A 23,898-nucleotide genomic window follows, 5' to 3' on the forward strand; every position below is an offset into this window, starting at 1 on the left:
TTTTAACACAAAATTGAAATTCGTTGAGTCAAGGGGATGACGCTAAAATGAACAGCTTTTCACAATCTATCACACACACACACACACACACACACACACACACACACACACACATCAGTCAAGGCAATGACACTGAAACAAACAACTTTTCATAACCCCTAACACAAAAAATAAAGTTACAACAGTCAAGGCGATGACGCTAGAACAAACAACTTTTCATAACCTTTAACGCAAAAAATAAAGTTACATCAGTCAAGGCGATGACGCTAGAACAAACAGCTTTTCAGCAGTGGGGCGACCGAGAACTGACAGGCCTTGATATTGCCTCAGTGTCGAAGGAGCGCCGCACCAGCTCCTTCATCGAATCCAAGCAGCACTCGCTCTCCATGGACCTGCACGCCTACCACCCCACCGAGGGCGACAACACTTACGAGGCGGGGCGTGCGGAGGCCTGTGGCGCCCTCTGCCGGATCTTCTGCGCGCACAAGACGCGGGAGGACATCCTGCCTGTGTACTACTCCAGGTTTTACCTGGTCATGTACTACGGGCTTCAGACGACGGAGGTGGGTTTGGTTTCAGGTTGAGGGAGGTTGTGAGGAGGCAGGGTGGGGGCATAGGGGGGGTGCGGGGGGGATGAATAGTGACTGCTTCGCATGTTCGGTACTCCTGTTTGATTTGATCCCGGCTTTTTTTTTTCTTCCTTTTTTTTTGTCTCGCAACAGCTTAAAGGTATACCTGTAAGTCATATTTATCAATTGAAAGAAAAATGGAAAGAAAAAGAAGAAGAAGAAAAAAAAAAGAAAACACACACACACATGCACAATCTGCTGTTGTCTTTATTGCACTTTGAAGTCAGACTAAATTGATGAAACGTGTATATTCTGGCAAACAGTTGTAATGATTAGAATTGCAGTGTATGGTACTTTCAGGGTATTTAGACTACATTAAAAGAGTATTGGGATTACACAGCCTAGCTTTTTGTTCTTACAGCATGAAGTGATGTGCATTTTAGTTTTTGTTCCTTTGAGTGATTTGACCAACACTTCATGTCTTTCACGTCATTTTGAGACCACTCTGATACTGAATTTCAGAAGCAATAAGTTGGCTTCATAACAAAAATAACTTGTTTCACCAGGGCTTTATAACAACAAAACCTGTTTCATCAGGGCTTCGTAACAACAAAACCTGTTTCATCAGGGCTTCATAGCAACAAATATGTACCATGTCAAACTGATGCAAACTAGGCCTATGGGTTTGCTCTGCTTGGCCAAATTTCGCGCGGCTAACAGTGAAAAGACTAGCGGTCTTGCCCGGTCTGCTCTTAGTCAATCAAACACCTCTAAAAGCTATAAGCGCTGAATCATTCCTTTGGCCAAGGGTCTCCACGCCATCTTGTCAGGTTTACGCTCTGTCTCGTCTTACGCTTTTTTTTGGCTATTAAGCGTATTCATTTGGCCTTATTTTGTAGCAACAAAACCAGTTTCATCAGGGCTTTGTAACAACAAAACTTGTTTCATCAGGGATTTATAGCAACAAAACGTGTTTCATCAGGGATTTATAGCAACAAAACTTGTTTCATCAGGGCTAAATAACAGCAAAACCTGTTTCATAACAACAAAATCTGTTTCATCAGGGCTTCGTAACAACAAGACCTGTTTCATCAGGGCTTCATAGCAATAAAACTTGTTTAATCAGGGCTTCATAACAACATCTGTTTCAACAGGTCTTCGTAACAACAAAACTTGTTTCATCAGGGCTAAATAACAACAAAACCTGTTTTATAACAACAAAACTTGTTTCATCAGGGCTAAATAACAACAAAACATTGTTTCATAACAACAAAATCTGTTTCATCAGGGCTTCGTAACAACAAAACATGTTTCATAACAACAGAATCTGTTTCATCAGGGCTTCGTAACAACAAAACATGTTTCATAACAACAAAATCTGTTTCATCAGGGCTTCGTAACAACAAAACATGTTTCATAACAACAGAATCTGTTTCATCAGGGCTTCGTAACAACAAAACATGTTTCATAACAACAGAATCTGTTTCATCAGGGCTTCGTAACAACAAAACATGTTTCATAACAACAGAATCTGTTTCATCAGGGCTTCATAACAACAAAACCTGTTTCATAACTACAGAATCTGTTTCATCAGGGCTTCATAACAACAAAACCTGTTTCATAACAACAGAATCTGTTTCATCAGGGCTTCATAACAACAGAATCTGTTTCATCAGGGCTTCATAACAACAAAACCTGTATTAGGGGCCCACCAGAGGCATTTTTACAGTGCTTGTATCACAGTTCAAATGCTGAAGTGGAAACAGAAAATAAATTGATGCTTTATTCTTATATATAGCCATAATTCCATTTAGCGTCAGACGTTCCATTTCCACAGCCTTTTTCAAATCTTCTCTGAAGACCCTTCTGTTTAAGTGGTGCTGATATCTTTGTCCACCACAGTTTGAAACTATATCCCATCCATGTTCTGTGTATATGTGAGTGTGTGTGTGTATGTGTTAGAGAGAGAGAGAGAGAGAGAGAGAGAGAGAGAGAGAGTGAGTTGGACAAGTTGTGTCATGGTGTCTGTTTGAAGTTTGTGTGAAATGTTTTGTTATTTTGTCATTTATCGTTAATGCAAAGCATTGGAACTCTGTTTGAGAAAAAAAAAAGCGCCGAATTAGTGCTCATTATTAATATAAGTAGGCCCAGCTCTGAGCTTATATCACAGATGGACATGTGCTAACATTTGTGCCAACAGTAAAGTGAGAGCTGCATGATTAATGGTTTCTCCATTACAGTGGGAAGTCATTTAACAGCTTTTTTTTTTTTTTTTGTGAAGGATGATGACACTCAAATCAGGAGGCAAGGTTGCACTGGCTCTCAGTGCTGCAGCCTTGGGGGCAAGTTGGCCCTTGGGAACCATCCTAACACAGACTGTCCTAAAACTCTCCTGGCCGAGAGAGTGGGGGTGTTTCTTGGGCAAGACACTCTTCTCCACAGTAATCAAATTCCAGCCCAGATAGTCCGGACGGCAGTTGCCTCTTCTGGTGTTCTGATGGTCCTAGTCAGACATGATTGACTATCATACATTACTATTATTAATTATCGTTATATATTTTGTTGGCAGCCGGAGATCAGCGGGGAGGTGCTGACGAGCATCCTGTTCAACTCGTGCGACCTGCTGCGGACAGACCTGGCCGGGGTTCAAATCCTGACACCATACATCCTGAAGGCCCTGGAGCTGGTGCTCAGCTCCACCAGCCCAGAGTTCAAGTCAGTGCAACTGTTGCTTTGTTTGTTCAAGTCAGTGCTGTCACATGGCGGCTGTTGCTTTGTTTGTTTTCTGTTCGTCAGTCCTGAGTTCAAGTCAGTGCCATTACATGGCGGCTATTTCTTTGTTTGCTTTCTGTTCATCAATTCTAAGTTCAAGTCAGTGCTGTCACATGGCAGCTGTTGCTTTGTTTGCTTTCTGTTCATCAGTCCTAAGTTCAAGTCAGTGCAACTGTTGCTTTGTTTGTTTTCTCTTCATCAGTCCTGATTCAAGTCAGTGCAACTGTTGCTTTGTTTGTTTTCTCTTCATCAGTCCTAAGTTCAAGTCAGTGCCGTCACATGGCGGCTATTGCTTTGTTTTCTGTTCAACAGTCCTGATTCAAGTCAGTGCTGTCACATGGCGGCTATTGCTTTGTTTTCTGTTCATCAGTCCAAAGTTCAAGTCAGTGCTGTCACATGGCGGCTATTGCTTTGTTTTCTGTTCATCAGTCCAAAGTTCAAGTCAGTGCTGTCACATGGCGGCTGTTGCTTTGTTTTCTGTTCATCAGTCCTAAGTTCAAGTCAGTGCTGTCACATGGCGGCTATTGCTTTGTTTGCTTTCTGTTCATCAGTCCTAAGTTCACGTCAGTGCTGTCACATGGTGGCTGTTGCTTTGTTTTTTGTTCATCAGTCCTAAGTTCACGTCAGTGCCTTCACATGGCGGCAGTTGCTTTGTTTGCTTTCTGTTCATCAGTCCTAAGTTCAAGTCAGTGCTGTCACATGGCGGCAGTTGCTTTGTTTGCTTTCTGTTCATCAGTCCTATGTTCAAATCAGTGCTGTCACATGGCGGCTATTTGTTTGCTTTCTGTTCATCAGTCCTAAGTTCAAGTCAGTGCCTTCACATGGTGGCTGTTGCTTTGTTTGCTTTCTGTTCATCAGCCCTAAGTTCAGATCAATGCTGTCACATGGCGGCTATTGCTTTGTTTGCTTTCTGTTCATCAGTCCTAAGTTCAAGTCAGTGCTGTCACATGGCGGCTGTTGCTTTGTTTGCTTTCTGTTCATCAGTCCTAAGTTCAAGTCAGTGCCGTCACATGGCGGCTATTGCTTTGTTTGCTTTCTGTTCATCAGTCCTAAGTTCAAGTCAGTGCTGTCACATGGTGGCTGTTGCTTTGTTTGCTTTCTGTTCATCAGTTCTAAGTTCAAGTCAGTGCTGTCACATGGCGGCTGTTGCTTTGTTTGCTTTCTGTTCATCAGTCCTAAGTTCAAGTCAGTGCTGTCACATGGTGGCTGTTGCTTTGTTTGTTTTCTGTTCATCAGTCCTGAGTTTAACCTCTTCAGTGCCTCATGATGTAAATATATATACATCAGCATCATTTCAGGATTTTTCATTGTTCTGTTTTAAACTTGGTGTGTCTCAGTAGTCACCAGTCAGAAAGCTTTTGTGTTGAGCCAGTCGCAGTCTGTGTGATTATTTCTGGATGTTATTGTCAGGACCCCCCTCACAATGCTTTCAAAACAGTGAACCACAGTCTTAATCTGCTGGCTTGAAACAGCAGTGTGTTACAACAAAAATTTGTCTTCTGTTCAACAGTCCTAAATTCAAGTCAGCACAGCCCACATCGCAACTGTTGTTTTATTGTTCAAGTCAGTGCTGTCCCATGGCGGCTGTTGCTTTGTTCGTTTTCTTGCTTTTTAGAAGGATTTTAAGTCAGATAATCTTTACATCCAAATGTGATGTTTTTACCTGTGCAGAATGAGTAAGTGTAGTGAAAGTTTGTTGACATTCACAAAGTGTGATTTTTTTTTTTTTTTTTTTTTTTTTTTACCCGTGCAGGTTGAGTAAGTTGAGTGAAAGTTTTTGGTGACAGTGACAAAGTGTGATGTTTTTACCCATTGAGAATGAGTAATTTGAGTAAATGTTTTAGTGACAAGGTGTGTTATTTTTACCTGTGCAGAATGAGTTACTTGAGTGAAAGTTTAGGTGACAAAGTGTGATGTTTTTACCTGTGCATAAAGATTGGGTTGAGGGAGAGTTTTGGTGACAGTGACAAAGTGTGATGTTTTTACCTATGCAGAATGAGTAATTTAAGTGAATGTTTTAGTGACAAGGTGTGTTATTTTTACCTGTGCATAATGAGTTACTTTAGTGAAAGTTTAGGTGACAAAATGTGATGTTTTTACCTGTTCATAAAGAGTGGCTTGAGTGAAAGTTTTGGTGACAGTGACAAAGTGTGAATTTTTTTTTACCTGTGCATAAAGAGTGGGTTAAGGGAGAGTTTTGGTGACTGTGACAAAGTGGGATGTTTTTACCCATTCAGAATGAGTAATTTGAGTAAATGTTTTAGTGATAAAATGTGTTATTTTTACCTGTGCAGAATGAATAACTTGAGTGAAAGTTTTGGTGACAAAGTGTAATGTTTTTACCTGTGCATAAAGAGTGGTTTGAGTGAAAGATTTGGTGACGGTGACAAGTGTGATGTTTTTACCTGTGCATAAAGATTGAGTTGAGGGAGAGTTTTGGTGACGGTGACAGTGTGTGATGTTTTGATCTGTGCATAAAGAGTGGGTTGAGGGAGAGTTTTGGTGATGGTGACAAAACGTGATGTTTTTACCATTGCAGAATGAGTAAGTTGAGTGAAAGTTTTGGTGCCGGTGACAAAACGTGATGTTTTTACCATTGCAGAATGAGTAAGTTGAGTGAAAGTTTTGGTGCCAGTGACAAAACGTGATGTTTTTACCATTGCAGAATGAGCGAGCACATCTCCTACGTCGAGCTGAGGAAGGCCTGTGTGCATCTTCTCCTGTCCATGCTCTGTCTGCCTCTTCACTTCAAGGACCTGGAGATTAAAGGTCAGGGACATTCTTTGGTTTAGCGGGAGGAGGAGTGATTCTGTTTTAACTCTCTCGCTGCCAAGTTTCTGCATGAAAAAAAACTTTCCCCCAGCGCCAGATATTTCTGGCTTGACGCTGTTGGTCACACGATTCGGTTCTTATCAAAACAACACAGTGGACCGGTTCACTTCAAAGTCGGTCATGGGGGGAAAGTTAAATCAATATTGTGTTGAGTGGTTTGAAAGCGCTATGTAAATGTACTATTATTATTTTATTTTTATTAAAAAAAAAAATCTTTGAATGTTTTATTTTTCTAAATTCATTTGTTTATTTATTGATTTCATTCTCATTCTTCTTCGTTCGTGGGCTGCAACTCCCACATTTACTTGTATGTACATGAGGGGGCTTTTACATGTATTACAGTTTTTACCCCCACCATGTAGGCAGCCACACTCCGTTTTCAGGAATGTGCATGCTGGGTATGTTCTTGTTTCCATAACTCCACAAATTGCTGACATGGATTACAAGATCTTTAACGTGCATATTTGATCTTCTGCTTGTGGATACACACGAAGGGGGTTCAGACACAAGCATGTCTGCACATATGTTGACCTGGGAGATCAGAAAAATCTCCACCCTTAACCCACCAGGCACTATTACCGAGATTCGAACCCAAGCCCCAGAGATTGAAAGTCCAATGCTTTAACCACTCAGCTATTGCATCTGTCCATTTATGGTTCTGGTTGGGAGCAGACATTCTGTCCACGACGACCACAGGTGGGTCAAGCAGCACCCCACCTCCGTTCTGTCATCATCATCATCATTATTATTATTATCATTATCATCATTATTATTATTATCATCTTCATGATCATCATCATCATTATCATATTTTATTGTCCTGTTCAATCCCTGTTCTGGCTGTGTAACAGACATTCTGTCCACGACGACCACGAGCAGTTCCAGCAGTGTGAGCAGGGACCACCACCCCACGTCCTTCCTGTCGCTGAAGAACCGCATCATTGACCTCCTGCGCATCGCCCTCACCAACGAGACGGACCCCGCCAATACCCAGATGCTGCTCGGTCGGTTTGTGTCGTGTGTGTGTGTGTGTGTGTGAGTGGAGAATGAGGGGGGCCAGGGCAGGGGGGTGGGCGTGTTTGTTGTGTGTTGTGTGTGTGTGCATGTTTGTGTGTCTGTGTAGTATGTGTCTGTGGAGTATGTGCATGTGTAGTGTGTGTGTATGTGTGTTTCTGTGTCTGTGTAGTATGTATGTGTGGAGTGTGCGAATGTGTATCTGTGGAGTGTGTGCATGTGTATCTGTGGAGTGTGTATGTGTTAGTGTGTGTGTATCTGTGTCTGTGTAGTATGTATCTCTGGAGTGTGTGCATGTGTAGTGTGTGTGTGTGTGTGTGTGTGTGTGTGTTTTGGGTGTTTTTCCATTATAAACGCACAAACCCTAAACGCACACACACCACTACACACACTCACACACACATACATACACACATACATACACACACACACACTCACACATACTACAGTACACTACAATACACTACACATGCATGGATACACACACACACACACACACACACTCACACATACTACAATACACTACAATACACTACACATGCATACACACACACACACACACACACACACACACACACGCACACACACTACACGCACACACACTATACATGCACACACACAAATGCACACACATATACACTCTACACTGCCACACACTACATGAAGGAAACCATAACACACAGCAAAATGATTTGTGTTAATATTGTATGGTAATTAACCTGTATGCAGGTGCACTGATGTGCCTTTTTTTTTTTCTTTCTTTCTTTCTTTTTTTACCTGAAAATGCAGGTTAGCTGAAGTGTCTTTTTGTACCTGAGCGTAGGTTGGTTAATGGGGTTTTTATTTTTTTTTTTTTTTTAAAGTGAATACTGGTGGACTGATGTGTCTTTTTACCTGAGCGCAGGTGGGCTAAATGTCTTGTTTACCTCAGTACAGGTGGGCTGAGGTGTCTTTTTTTTTTTGCACCTGATGCAGGAAGGCTGATGTGTCTTTTTTTACCTGAGTATACAGGTCGGCTGATGTGTCTTTTTCTTCACCTAATGCAGGTGGGCTGATGTGTCTTTTTTTCACCTGAGTATACAGGTGGGCTGATGTGTCTTTTTTTTCACCTAATGCAGGTGGGCTGATGGGTTGTTGTTTTTTTACACCCAAGTGTACAGGTGGGTTAATGTGTCTTTTTTTTCACCTGAGTGTACCGGTGAGCTGATGTGTTTTTTTTTTTTCCACCTGACTATACAGGTGGGCTGTTGTGTCTTTTTATCACCTGACCTTTCAGGTGAGCTGAGGTGTCTTTGGTGCAGGTGGGCTGATGTGTCCTTTTTTCATCTGGTGCAGGTGGGCTGATGTGTCCTTTTTTCATCTGGTGCAGGTGGGCTGATGTGTCCTTTTTTTCACCTGGTGCAGGTGGGCTGATGTGTCCTTTTTTCATCTGGTGCAGGTGGGCTGATGTGTCCTTTTTTCATCTGGTGCAGGTGGGCTGATGTGTCCTTTTTTCTTCTGGTGCAGGTGGGCTGTGGGCTGATGTGTCCTTTTTTTTACCTGGTGCAGGTGGGCTGATGTGTCCTTTTTTTACCTGGTGCAGGTGGGCTGATGTGTCCTTTTTTCATCTGGTGCAGGTGGGCTGATGTGTCCTTTTTTCACCTGGTGCAGGTGTGGTGGGGGTCTTTTTTTTTTTTTTTTTTAACCTGATACAGGTGGGCTGATGTCTTTTTTTTATCTTTCTTTTTTTTTTTTTCACCTGATGTAGGTGGGCTGATGCTGGTAGTACAGGACCTGGCCACCTGTGAGGAAACAGAGTCCATGAATCTTCAGCCTGGTCAGGACGCCTCGGACTCCGACAATAACCCAGGTGAGCTATTAGTTAACCCCTTGTTTTGTTTTGTTCTGTTTTGGGTGGCTGTTTTGGGAGGCTTTTCAGGGGGTGGGGAGGGTTGTCGTTTTCATCTCCAACCAGATGGTTTATAGGGTTTCCTTTTATTCCGACGTTGATCAGCTCCACAGCAAAACTCTGTGTGTGTGTGTGTGTTTGGGGGGATGGGTGTGTGTGTGCTTGTGTGTGTGTGTGTGTGTGTGTGTGTGTGTGTGTGAGCACTGTATTTCTAAATACAATTTGGTTGAGTGCATTTCAGGTGGTGAACTACATAGTTATTTACTTGGAAACTGTGGCTGATGCAGGTTTTGTTTTGGATTTGATTAGCATGATTTAAAAAAAATTTTTTTTTAAATTTAAATAATTGCCAAAATTCATTTTCACAAGCTTTCAGTGAGTATTATTTCTGTGATATATATGTAACCCAGATGAACGGGGTGGGTGGATGGGAGGCGGGGGAGGGGTAGGTGATGGGTGGGGTTGCTGGAGACCAGCTGTAATCCAGGAGATTGACTAACTAACACTAGGCCTTAATCCATGTTGCGAGCAAACTTTAAAACTGTCTTCTTTTCCAGTTTCTTTCCCACTGTGTATTGTTTGGGTAGGTTCTGCCTTCAGTCTCACACAAAGCAGTTTGAAGGGAGATTGGTTTTTTAGTTATTTAGGGATTTTTTTAAATTTTTATTTAATTTTTTTTTTTAGTACAAAACAGAGGGACAGAATATGGTGAGATAAGGATACACGGAGATCTCCGTGGAGGACACTAGTAAGAACAAGAAACTTGGGCGCTAGCTATAACGTTAGCAAATGTGCTCCTACATAACCAGCAAAAAATAAATAGATGAATAAGAAATAAACATATCGCTCCACATATTCAGGCCAAAGGGTGAAGTAGCCTATAATCTGACTCCTGATATGATTTCTTATAAAGTGCTCAAGGAAGAAGCTTTGAAAGTCTGCATAAAAAGATCAGAAGAATGTCAAACTGGCAATGTATGTTTCAAAATGAGCATGCTGAAATGCGTATAACAGATGCGTGCAGGAATGTACACACATCCACGCTTTTTTTTTGTTTTGTTTGTTTTTGTTGTCTAAAATCACAATATGTAGATAGACAGTAAACTGAAGAGCACACACACACACACACACAGACGCACACACAGAGAGAATGATGCCTTTCCAGTTGGAAACATTCGTGAGCCCTGTTATGTACTTGTCATAGAAAGTCAAGAATGCAAGATAAACCAGTTAGTCGTTTCAGTTGTGTTTTTGTTGTTGTTGTTGTTTTAATCTGATTACTGTGTGTTTGTACATGTGTAAAGATGTGTGTTTGTGTGTGTCTGGATGTATATTTAAAGGGGAATGTATGGATTGCCATATTTTGTGCTCATGACCTAGTATTTAGGTTTTCTTCTTCTGCGCTCGTGGGCTGCAACTCCCACATTCACTCGTATATACGCGAGTGGGCTTTTATGACCGTTTTTAACCCGCCATGTAGGCAGCCATACTCCGCTTTCGGGCGTGTGCATGCTGGGTATGTTCTTGTTTCCATAACCCACCGAACGCTGACATGGATTACAGTATCTTTAATGTGCATATTTGATCTTCTGCTTGCATATATACACAAAGGGGGTTCAGGCACTGGCAGGTCTGCGCATATGTTGACCTGGGAGATCATAAAATCCCCACCCTTTACCCACCAGGCGCCATAACCGTGATTCGAATCTGGGACTCTCAGATTGAAAGTCCAATGCTTTAACCATTCGGCTATTGCGCCTGTTGTATTTAGGTTTTGAATCGCCTAACAGATTTTCATGTTTTGACTGCTTACAAGTTGTTTGGATTTCTTCTCACGCAAGCAGTTTAATTCTTAAATGTTTATGTGACATGCAACAGCATATGTAATTCTTATATCTGTGTATATCTTGAGTGGCTCTAAGCACCATAATTTCATTTCATTTCATTTCTTGAGTGACATGTAGTAGGAAATTTCATTATTAAATCTGTGTGACATATGTGATATGACAGCATACGTTTGTTCACGTATGTCATTCATGTGACGTATATTATATGTATAGTATCACTGTATGTGTCATTTGAGTAATATGTAATAGCGTATTTAATTCTGAAATATTTGTCATCTGACACGTAGTTTGCACAATTCACTCTTTAATCTCTGTGTGACATTTAGCAGCATATTTCATACTTGAATCTGTCACATACAGCAGCATATTATTGTTTTAAAAGACTTTGTGTGGCATATATCAGCACATTTTTATTTGAAGGTCCCTATGTGACGTGTAGAATCATATTCTTAAGTCTTTGTGTCACACATAGCATATTACAGTCTTTAGTCTTTTTGTCAATTGTAGTTTCTTTTATAACATAGATGATTTTTTTTATGTATCAAGGTGCACTTCTTTCTGTCAATACAATCATTAAACACAGGCGTCTTTACGTCAGTATAATCGTGAAAGAGATTTCTTTCTATGTCTATATATATATATATTTTTTTTTTTATAACGGGGAAATGTTTTTCCTGATTGCTGAATTCCAATTAACAAAAAAAAAAAAGAGAAAAAAAAAGAAGAAAAAAAAAAGAAAGAAAGAAAATGAACTCAGAGTCTGCTAGTATTGATTCTCACTAGCTTCCCACTCATTTCAGAATCTTTTCTGCCACTTCAAACCAAGGGACGAAAAAGGCAATATGAAAATAGCAACATTTGGATTTAGGAGATGGTAGATGATAGGAGATGGTAGATGTGCATTGAAAGAGAGGCAGAACAAACAGAAAATGTGTCAGGCTGTGACCTAACTCTTGAAAATGTTACAAATGTTTTGACATCAGACGCTTTTGGTTTCACCATTGAAATTCCAGAATGCTGCTTTCATTCGCATCTTTTCAGTGTTTTCATGCTGTGTTTTTTTCTTTCTTTTTTCTTTTTCTTCTCTCCCCCCCCCACCCACCCCCCCCCCATTTTTTGACGGTTGACATTTGATTGGCTAGAACCGCGGGCTAGCACATCGTCAGCCGACTCCGGTCCTCATGACACATCAGCCAATCGCCTGTCGATGCCTCTGGGAGACCTGGGTAACCAGCAGCAGCTTTGCATCCTTCTTCTTGCCCTGTAGTTGTTGTAGTACCACTGACCAGCTGTAGTTCTCTGCCTGTTCGTGTCTCTGCTGCGGTCTTTTTTGGCTTGATTTGTGCGCAACTGAACCTTGTTTCTTTTGGTGGCGTTCTCTTCTGCTTTTTTTCGATGTTGTGCGTTTTGTCGTCATGTTTCTATGTGTTTATGTTTTGTTTTTGTTTTTTATTTATTTATTTTTTAAATCTATGTTCTGTGTCTGTGCAGCACCTATGATATTTTAACTCATTCCGCCCTCCATCTAAGCACGGCTCCAGCGCCATTGCATGTATTTTTCATGTGATTTTGATCATGATATATAGAATGATCATTTTCGAAACAATGACAGGCTGTTATTTTAGAGTTTGTAAATCACTGAATACTTAGTGCTGCTGTTATTTTTAGAGTTTGTAAATCACTGAATACTTAGTGCTGCAGAGACGAAGCACTGAAGTAGTGATTCTGAGGCAGGGAGGGTTCTGAACCTTACAGCGCTGAAAGAGTTAACCCCAAAGTCAGGGTTCTTTGGGTGTTGTCAAAGTGAGCGCGCAGGTTTGTGTTTGATTCACTGGAAAGGCAGTTCCATGTCTGTCGGTTTTGTTGGTAATTTTTGACTGTGGATTCCTGACCCAGGGGTGAGGGTGAGGGTGCCCACCTACAAAGTGATGAGATGTACAGGTGTTTTTTTTTTTTTTTTTTTTTTTTTTTTTTTGTGTGTGTGTGTGTGTGTGTGTGTGTGTGACTTATGTGTTTTTTTTTAAGAAAGTGAAGTTGGGGATGAAAATACATGTGTGAATTAAAGAACACAAATGATGTATAGAAATTAAAAGAAAAAAGTGAGTTGTTTTCCCATGGACAGCAGAAGAGACTTCCTAATGTTTTTTTTTACATTATATCAACGCCATGCAACATGCTCAGAAGGAATTCACGAAATAACTGTCTAACATAGCATCAAGATGAATGACGTACATCATGAAATCATGCAACTTGGGTTCTAGAATATTGACTGGATGTACACAGAAGTAAAAGCATGAGAGTAAGTGATCAACAAAACTGGATAGTGCATGCGTGTGGTGAACTTCTGATGGCAAGATAACAAATTAATCAATCATTTTCACAGGACACTTGTCATTGTGTGTGCTGTGTTGCTGTTGCATGATGATAATTTATTGATCAGTTCCCCCAAGATAACTGTCCTCGTATGTGTTGTGCCGCTGTCACATGATCATTATCAATCATCAATCAGTTCCCCAGGATGATTGTCATCACGTATATTGCACGGATGGTTGATAGATCATCATTGATCAGTATTCTAGGATAACTGTCGTCGTGTGTGTTGTGTCACTGTCACATGATGGTTAATCATCGATCAGTGCCCTAGGATAACTGCTATCGTGTGTGTTGTGTCACTGTCACATGGTGATTAATCATTGATCAATGCCCTAGGATAACTGTCATCGTGTGTGTTGTGTCACTGTCACATGATGGTTAATCATTGATCAGTGCCCTAGGATAACTGGTATCGTGTGTGTTGTGTCACTGTCACATGGTGATTAATCATTGATCAACGCCCTAGGATAACTGGTATCGTGTGTGTTGTGTCACTGTCACATGATGGTTAATCATTGATCAATGCCCTAGGATAACTGTCATCGTGTGTGTTGTGTCACTGTCACATGATGATTAATCATTGATCAGTGCCCTAGGATAACTGTCATCGTGTGTGTTGTGTCACTGTCACATGGTGATTAATCATTGATCAATGCCCTAGGATAACTGTCATCGTATGTGTTGTGTCACTGTCACATGATGGTTAATCATTGATCAGTGCCCTAGGATAACTGTCATCATGTGTGTTGTGTCACTGTCACATGATGATTAATCATTGATCAGTGCCCTAGGATAACTGTCATCGTGTGTGTTGTGTCACTGTCACATGATGGTTAATCATTGATCAGTGCCCTAGGATAACTGGTATCGTGTGTGTTGTGTCACTGTCACATGATGATTAATCATTGATCAATTCTCTAGGATAACTGTCATCGTGTGTGTTGTGTCACTGTCACATGATGATTAATCATTGATCAATGCTCTAGGATAACTGGCATCGTGTGTGTTGTGTCACTGTCACATGGTGATTAATCATTGATCAGTGCCCTAGGATAACTGTCATCGTGTGTGTTGTGTCACTGTCACATGATGATTAATCATTGATCAATGCCCTAGGATAACTGTCATCGTGTGTGTTGTGTCACTGTCACATGATGTTTTATCATTGATCAGTGCCCTAGGATAACTGTCATCGTGTGTGTTGTGTCACTGTCACATGATGATTAATCATTGATCAATGCCTTAGGATAACTGTCATCGTGTGTGTTGTGTCACTGTCACATGATGGTTAATCATTGATCAGTGCCCTAGGATAACTGTCATCGTGTGCGTTGTGTCACTGTCACATGATGGTTAATCATTGATCAATGCCCTAGGATAACTGGTATCGTGTGTGTTGTGTCACTGTCACATGATGGTTAATCATTGATCAATGCCCTAGGATAACTGGTATCGTGTGTGTTGTGTCACTGTCACATGATGGTTAATCATTGATCAGTGCCCTAGGATAACTGGTATCGTGTGTGTTGTGTCACTGTCACATGATGGTTAATCATTGATCAGTGCCCTAGGATAACTGTCATCGTGTGTGTTGTGTCACTGTCACATGATGGTTAATCATTGATCAATGGCCTAGGATAACTGTCATCGTGTGTGTTGTGTCACTGTCACATGATGGTTAATCATTGATCAGTGCCCTAGGATAACTGGTATCGTGTGTGTTGTGTCCCTGTCACATGATGATTACAAATCATTGATCAATGCCCTAGGATAACTGGTATCGTGTGTGTTGTGTCCCTGTCACATGATGATTACAAATCATTGATCAATGCCCTAGGATAACTGGTATCGTGTGTGTTGTGTCACTGTCACATGATGGTTAATCATTGATCAGTGCCATGGGATAACTGTCATCGTGTGTGTTGTGTCACTGTCACATGATGGTTAATCATTGATCAATGCCCTAGGATAACTGTCATCGTGTGTGTTGTGTCACTGTCACATGATGATTAATCATTGATCAATGCCCTAGGATAACTGTCATCGTGTGTGTTGTGTCACTGTCACATGATGGTTAATCATTGATCAGTGCCCTAGGATAACTGGTATCGTGTGTGTTGTGTCACTGTCACATGATGATTAATCATTGATCAATGCTCTAGGATAACTGGTATCGTGTGTGTTGTGTCCCTGTCGCATGATGATTACAAATCTTTGATCAGTGCCATGGGATAACTGTCATCGTGTGTGTTGTGTCACTGTCATGATTCTGTGTTCCCACTGTTCCCCAGTTGGTGTGTTGTCAGTGCTGTGTTTCCCCTCCCACCAGTCAGCACAGAATTTGGTGTTTTGTTTGCATGGAGTCTTGGGTGGTGTTGTGCTGTGTGTGTGTGTGTGTGTGTGTGTGTGTGTGTGTGTGTGTGTGTTAGCAGGGAGACTGGTCACTGTAACGAATATTCATATTGATTCTGAAAAGAAATATATTTATTGCTGAATAAAAAAAACAACAACTTATATATTGTTCGCTGTAAATGATATTACATTTATTGCTAGAAATATCACATTTGTTGCTTAAAAACACATATTGATATGTTTAAAAACACATATTGATAGTTTTTTTTCGGGGAGGGGGGAATCAAACTGTATGCTTATTGCTGAAAAATATATTAACTGCTGAAAAAACGTTGCCAAAGCGTGTTTTTTTTATTGCTGGAAAAACAGTAATATAAAAACTTATATTTGTCTAAGAACATATTTGAAAAAAACACCATTGTTTTGATGATTTTTTATTATGTACATAATTTTTTTTTTATGTTTGGGAGATTTGCACATGACTAAGGTTAACAGTGCTGATATTGGGGATGAAACCCCCCCCAATAAGATCAAATAAAGAACAGATAAGAATGAGGTTAATCAAGTAATGACAAGACCTGATGTAGTGGTATCGTAGATGATGAGTTTTTTTTGTTTTTTTTCTTTTCTCACTCCTCCTCTACCACCACTACCACCACCACCACCACTGACTTTTTTTCCCTTTTTTCTTCCCAGTCTATACACTTTTTTTTTTTCTTTTTCTTTTTTATGTTTTCATTTCAGTAATAATTAGAGACACTTCAATCCAGAGTTTGGCAACAACTTGTTCTTGTGCACCCACCCACCCCCAACCTTCCTATCACAGTTCTCTTTTCTTTTTTTTTTTCTTTTTTTTTCTCACTCATCTTTGTCGAAGTCTGAGAACATTTGGATAGTCTCTTTTTTAAATCTTGCATGCACCCTTGTAGACACACACACACACACACACACACAAAGTATAACAGTTTATCAACTTTAGCACAGACACACACGCACGCACACACACACACACACACACACGCACACACACACACACACACACACACACAAAGTATAAAAGTTTATCAACTTTAATTGGATAGTCTCTTTTTTAAATCTTGCATACACCCTTGTAGACACACACACACACACACACACACACACACACACACACACACACACACACACACACACACACACAATACATTTGCATCAGATATCATTAGTGCTACGGAATCAAGAGACAAGCAAATTGCAAAAATACCTACTTTTTCACCAGTCCCTGAATGGGAGCAGTGTAAAGCTACCTTTGACATGGATTATACAGATTTATCCAAGAACCAGTCACCATTTTTGTTAAAACCTGAAGTGCTCTCCCATATAGAAAATCAATATTCTAATTATCTAAAAATATACACAGACGGATCTGTTCTAGAAGATGGTAATTCAGGAGCGGCTTTTGTAATTCCTTCATTTAGATTAGAAAAATTATACTATATTGGTAGACAATATTCCATTTTCACAGCTGAACTTATAGCCATACTTATGGCCTTAAATTATATTTCAGACATTCCGAAAACTGTCAGTGAAATTCTATTATGTGTAGACTCGAAGTCAGTATTAAAAGCTATAGAATCTCCAAATTCAAAGAAGAGAATAGAGATGACAATGGAAATAAAACATATTATTCACCAACTGACAAAACAGGGCATTAAATTAACTTTCTGTTGGGTACCTTCGCACTGTGGAATATCTTCAAATGAGTGGGTAGACCAAGCAGCTAGAAGAGCAGCACGTAATTTCGAAGGCGCAATACAACTTGACATCCAGTTAGATCTACATGAATACATTAGTTGTATAGAAAATGTCTCTAGAAATCGATTTAAGAAATTACTTATAGATTCAAATAATCAATATTACCAATGTTGTGTAAACACAAAGAATGCAGCTAATCCCAAACATTTTCTAAATTTGACACCAGCAGCACATTCAAGACAAATTACAAGTCTAATGTATAGAATTCGTTTAAATGCCTTTCGTACAAAATTTTCTAAAAATATAAAATGTGTATGCGGTAAGCAAATAACTGTAAGTCATCTACTCATTCATTGTCCGAGCATAAGACCGTTAATTCCTAAAGATGTAGTTGATGACTTTTCTTCCAATATTTCATTAGCCACTGAAAAGATTTTGAATGATTATTCATTGCTTAGAATGTTTTCGGAAATTTTAAACTCCAGTCCAGTTGGTATCCTCCTTTGATGTGTTATAATTAATGTTGTTATTTATATTTACATTGTTATAGGTTAATACTTGTTGATATGCATATACATATGCTCCTTCCCATGACACCTCATTCAATACACACCACAATCTCTTTAGACCTTTTTCTTATAATATACTTTTCCTCTGTTACATAACATGAATTTTTTTTTTTTTTTTTTTTTTTTACACTAATATTCACATGCATTCCCTTTCCTTTATCCACTTCTTTACTCCTTTCCGTCTAAAAACACTTATAGTGAATAGACGTTAAACTGAAGATAAAAAAACACACACACACACACACACACACACACACACACACACACACACACACACACACACACACACAAAAAGTATAACAGTTTATCAACTTTAGCACAGACACACACGCATGCACAGACACACGCACACCCCCCCACACACACACACACACACACACACACACACACACACACACACACACACACACACACACACACACAAAGTATAAAAGTTTATCAACTTTAATTTCTTTCTGATGCTGAATTCATTTCCACCCGATCCTGCTGATGTAGGCATTACCTCCACAAAAGTGCTCAAGATTTTGTCTGATGAACTTCTGATTTTCTCTCTTCTCCAGGCAAAATTCTTTGCTGGATGTTGTCTGAGATTGTGGCCTAAACAAGTAACTTGAAATGCGATGTGGAAGGGATGTTCTGTATTAAAATAATTAGGGCAGTAGCACTGGAAGTTTTGCCATGTGGTCTTTAGGTGGGGGCTATTTGGGCATTATGATATACAACTTAAAAATACCATAGTCAATCTAGTTGTTGAAAAGGAAGTTTGTTCCATGTAAGAAATAAACACATTTTGATTGTGTGCAGTAGTGGCTCAATTATGTTTGATGTTCGTTAATTAAGAAACAAACCATCTTTTCCAATTTATTGTAGTGTGCTGATTTGTGTGTGTGTGTGCGTGTGTGCGCACGCAGTCAAATGTGTCCATTCAGTTCAGATAGGTTTAGGTGGTGGATTGCATGAACACAAATGCTTGACAGTTCTTCAAGACTAAATCACTAACATTAATTACTTTCTTAGCTTGGTAAAACAATGAAAGGTGCTTTAGATTGTTAAAAAAAAAGGAAAAGAAAAAAAAAAAAAAAAGCAAAAAAAGCATGACTTCAGTGAAGGCTTGAAAACTAACATACACTTGATCTGCTTTAGTTCTTCTGTTGCCATACACTTGGATCAGTACACATACATACATTTGTATTCAACATGTATAGCTCTATTATATCAGTTGCTATGAATATTCAATATGTATCAAACTATAAACCCCTGCACTATTTACTCTAAAGATCAGTATGATACTATTGACCAACTGGTGTTTTTGATAAGTCATAGATTGGTGATAGAATTCTTATTTATTTATCTTTTTTTTCTTTAAAAAACCAAATCATTTAAGTATAAAAGTACCCAACAGACAGTCCTGGTTTTTCTCTCTTGAGTGCAATCTGCAGCTGCTGAACAAATTTAAATTTTGTTTATTAGGAGGTCTTCTTCACCTTCACCTCTCCCGTAGTCTGGGTTCAGACCGTTGGGGCACCGCTGCTGACCTGGCCACCACCCCTCTCCACTCTTCACGGTTTTCTGATTTCCTCAGGGCGTCACCGAGCGTCAAGCCTGTCCACCCCCGGATGTTGTCTTCCCATCTCTTCTTCTGCCGTCCTCTCCTTCTGCCTCCTTGTACGGTGCCTTGCAGGAACGTTTTGGCAAGACCAGATGATCGGGAGATGTGTCCATACCACCTAAGTTTGCGTTTTTTCACTATGGACAGAAGGTCTTCGTAGGGTCCAATACTTTGCTTGATTCTGTTCTTCACTTCCGTGTTAGTGATGTGGTCTCTGTAGGAGATGCCAAGTAGTCTACGAAAGCATCTCATCTCGACAGCTTGGATTCTTCTCTCGATGTCTGCAGTCAGGGTCCAAGTCTCGCAGGCGTAGAGCAATATTGATATAACCAGGGAACGCATCAGTCTGATTTTTGAGCTGAGAGCGATGTTTTTGTTGTTCCAGATGGTGTTCAGCTTGTTGAGTGCCATTGTTGTTTGGGCAATTCTCGAGAGTACTTCTGGTTTAGATCCTTCATCTGACACGATTGCTCCCAGATATTTGAAGCTGTGGACTGTTTTAAGCTTTTCGTCGTTGACTTTGATGTCAATGCTGATGCCGTTGGTGTTGTTAGTCATCAGTTTGGTTTTCTCCGCACTGATTTGCATTCCATACGATGTGGAGGCTTTGTCTAGATGTTTGACCAGGCTTGCCAGTTCTTCTTCTTTTCCAGCCAGTCCATCAATGTCGTCGGCAAAACGTAGGTTTGTGATTGTTCTGCCGCCTATGCTGACTGTTCCTACATGCTCTTCCAGTGCGTCAGTCATTATTCTTTCTAAGAAGATGTTGAAGAGTGTTGGGGAGAGTAGACAGCCTTGTCTCACTCCGACTGTGGTTCTGAACCAGTCCCCGATGCTATTGTTGAGGTAGACGGTGCTGGTGGCTTTGTCATAGAGGTGCTGTATCAGTCTGATCAGGTTGGCGTTGATGTTGTACAGATTCATGGTAGCCCACAAAGCTGCATGCCAGACCCTGTCAAATGCCTTCTTAAAATCAATGAAGACGTGGTAGAGGTCTTGTTGGTGTTGATGGTACCTCTCACATAGCAACCTCAAGTTGAAGATTTGTTCAGTTGTGCTCCTTCCTGGTCTGAAACCTGCCTGTTCTTCAGCAATGATGTTTTCTGCTTGTGGTTTCAGTCTGTTAAGCAGGATCTTCAACATGACTTTGCTGGGATGACTAATCAGGCTGATGGTGCGGTAGTTTTGACACTGCTGGAGATTGCCCTTTTTGGGGAGGGTGATGATCAGTGATTGTGTCCACGGTGTGGGCCATTCCCCTGTTTGCCAGATCTTGTTGCAGATTTTCATTAGCACAACTATCATAACTTCACCCCCTGCTTGGACCAGTTCTGATGGGATGTTGTCCGCTCCTGCCGATTTCCCTTTTTTCAGCGATGCTATTGCTGCCTCTATTTCTTCACGGAGTATGGGGTGATTACTGTTATCAGTGGCTGGTGGAACATTCAGTATTGCTGGATCACCTGTGGTCTGTATGTTGTATAGCTCTGAGCAGTATTCTGTCCATCGCTTTAGGATGTCTTGTTCTTCTGTTAGACATTTTCCATCCTTGGTCTGGATGTTGGACATAGTTCTACCTTGCCTTGTGATTAGGAGGTCTAATCGTTCTGTATTATTTTACATAAACATGCAATGTGTATTTCTTGGCATGTGTATCATTATTGACAGAGGCTTTGTCACAGAGGGGCTGACCAGCATCTGGAAATATTACCTAACTGGTCAGCGTTTCAGCTTTTGGAAGGGGTGGAAAGTTTGATTGATTGAATAGGTTTAAATTTTGTATACAGGTCTAATTATTCTGTATTATTTTACATACACATACCATATGTATTTCTTGGCATGTGCATCATATTGACTGAAGCCTTGAGTGCTGACCAGCATCAGAAAATGATACCTAACTGGTCAGTGTTTCAGCTTTTGGAAGAGGTGGAAAGTTTGTTGGACCCGTGCCAGCAATTTTAGTTTCAGACACAGTCAAGAGATGATGAAAGCAGATTGATACGCACTATGGTGATGATGTTTGGGGCTTTTTAACTCTTTCACCATCAAGTTCCTGTGTGAAACACGGTGTTACAATGTCCACAGAGACGGCTCACGGGTTGTTTGGCCACGCCACATCGCTGGTGTGTAACCGCCTGATGGCGTCGTGGAAGACTGACCTCAATACGGCCCTGGCGGCCATGGAACTGCTGGCCGGACTGGCCAAGGTCAGCGTGACCCCACCCAACATCCTCATGTGTAAACGCACCGTCAAGTGGATCTGCGACTTCATCGTTTTCCAGGTGAGGGAAGGTGGCAAAGTGGTTATGATGCGTATGTGTTAGTTAAGCGTCCGTGAGGGTCTTGGTTCGAATCCTGTAAACGCACTGTCAAGTGGATCTGCGACTTCATCGTTTCCCACGTGAGGGAAGGTGGCAGAATGGTTAGAATGCTTATCTGCTAATTCAGCGTCCGTGAGGGTCTTGGTTCGAATCCTGTAAACGCACTGTCAAGTGGATCTGTGACTTCATCATTTTCTACATGAGGGAAGGTGGCCGAATGGTTAGGATGCGTACGTGTTTGTTCAGCGTCCGTGAGGGTCTGGGTTCAAACCCTGTGAACACGCTGTCAAGTGGGGATGCGACTTCATCATTTTCCAGGTCAGGGTCAGGAGGGAAAGGTGGCAGAGTGGTTAGGACTGACGCTTATCTGCTGGTTCAGTGTCTGAGGGTCTGGGTTCAAATCCTGTAAAGGCACTGTCAAGTGGATCTGTGACTTCATTGTTTTCCAGGTGAAGTGAGGAAGGAGGAAGGTGGCAGAATGGTGTTAGGACAGATGCTTATCTGCCGGTTCAGTGTCTGTGAGGGGTCTGGGTTCGAATTCCGGTCTTGTCCTTTTTTTTTTCCCCCAAGTTTGACTTGAGATGATGGTCCCATGTACAGCATTTTTCTGCAGAATTTTGGCAGGGACAACCTTTTTGTTGCTGTGGGTTCTTTCTTTCATGTGCATGCTGCACACAGTACCTTGGTTCATCATCTTATCCGAATGACAAGAGTAGGGGGAAGGGAGTGAGTTGGGTTGGGGTGGGGGGTTGTGGTTTTTGCAGATTGATTTAATCAAGGGGGGCAGAGGGTGGGAGGGGAAGTGATGCAGTAAAATCGACACTGAAACTGGAAACGTTCCATCATGCACAGTATGGTCGACCGGCGCCAAACCACTTACGCAACCTGAACTCGCTGATCGTGGCGGCATTCAAGTGTGTGCAGCTGAGGCTGGTGGAGCACAGCTCGTTGCTCTGTGACAAAACAAAGAAAAGAGAATGTAGAATCCAGTCCTTAACTCATTCCACTCCAGGTACGAGTTAACTTGTACCATGATTACTTCCCCTGTGTACCAAGTACAAGTATTCCCGTACCAACACAGTATTCTAATTTCGTTATTTCTTGGTTGGTACAGTTGGTATTCAAAACTGAACAGTTTACGGATTCTGGAAGCATGAAAACGAAGCCTTGTTTGATGGATCAAATCAATGATTCTCTGTCGAAGTGAACCACCCTGTTCTTTGTGCAATGGTCTCATGTAGTGCTTGTCCAGGGGAGTTGTATCAGGCATCACGCTTCCCGCAACCCTTCCCCAACACTACCCCACCTTGACGGGCTGAAAAGCCGAGTGGTTAAAGCATTAGACTTTCAATCTGAGGGTCATGAGTTTGAATCTCGGTGACGGCGCTTGGTGGGTAAAGGGTAGAGATTTTTCCGATCTCCTAAGTCAAGATATGTACAGACCTGCTTGTGCCTGAATTCCTTTTGTGTGTATACACATGCATAAGATCAAATACACATGTTGAAGACCCTGTAATTCATGACAGCATTCGGTGGGTTATGGAAACGAGAACATACCCAGCATGCACTCCCCCGAAAACGGAATATGGCCGCCTTCCTGGCAAGTTAAATAAACAAAATGGTCATGCATGTAAAATATTATATGTCTGTCTCTGTGTGTATGTGTATGTGCCTGAAATCTGATTGAATGACACAGGAAACGAATGATGAGCACCCAATGGCAGCCGTCAGTCGGCTCTACCCAGGTTAGCAGCCTGTTGTGCAGATGACATCGTGTTTGTTAAGTGCTTGGGTCTCCAGTCGAGGATAGGTGCTGTATAAGTATCCATATCATATCATATCATACTTTCATTCCCATCAAGGCCTGATCAGTACATTGGGTTCATGCAAAGGTCGGGCATCTGGGATTGTTTGTTTTTTTCCAAAACAAATACAACAAATGTGGTGTAGACTCTTAGCATGTACAGATCCTCACACACTTTTGACACCTCCTAGAGACTGAAAAACAGAAACATTTC

The 23,898-nt window shown here is 41.0% G+C and overlaps 1 protein-coding gene across 7 annotated transcripts in view; it reads left to right on the top strand.

Moving 5' to 3' along the window:
- Positions 1–23,898, top strand: part of LOC143296095 (ral GTPase-activating protein subunit beta-like) — an 87,580-nt gene that overhangs the window by 20,879 nt on the left and 42,803 nt on the right. For 6 of the 7 annotated variants that reach the window (XM_076607859.1, XM_076607862.1, XM_076607863.1 and 3 more), the window contains 7 exons: positions 331–563; positions 3,139–3,284; positions 6,007–6,110; positions 7,025–7,177; positions 8,935–9,036; positions 12,065–12,148; positions 21,645–21,841. In XM_076607859.1, coding sequence (XP_076463974.1) covers positions 331–563; positions 3,139–3,284; positions 6,007–6,110; positions 7,025–7,177; positions 8,935–9,036; positions 12,065–12,148; positions 21,645–21,841 — 1,019 coding nt within the window. The remainder of the gene's footprint in view (positions 1–330; positions 564–3,138; positions 3,285–6,006; positions 6,111–7,024; positions 7,178–8,934; positions 9,037–12,064; positions 12,149–21,644; positions 21,842–23,898) is intronic. The other variant, XM_076607865.1, reaches the window with a different exon arrangement.

The sequence above is a fragment of the Babylonia areolata genome, chromosome 21 (genome assembly GCF_041734735.1).
Source record: "Babylonia areolata isolate BAREFJ2019XMU chromosome 21, ASM4173473v1, whole genome shotgun sequence".
Taxonomy (NCBI): Eukaryota; Metazoa; Mollusca; class Gastropoda; order Neogastropoda; family Buccinidae; genus Babylonia; species Babylonia areolata.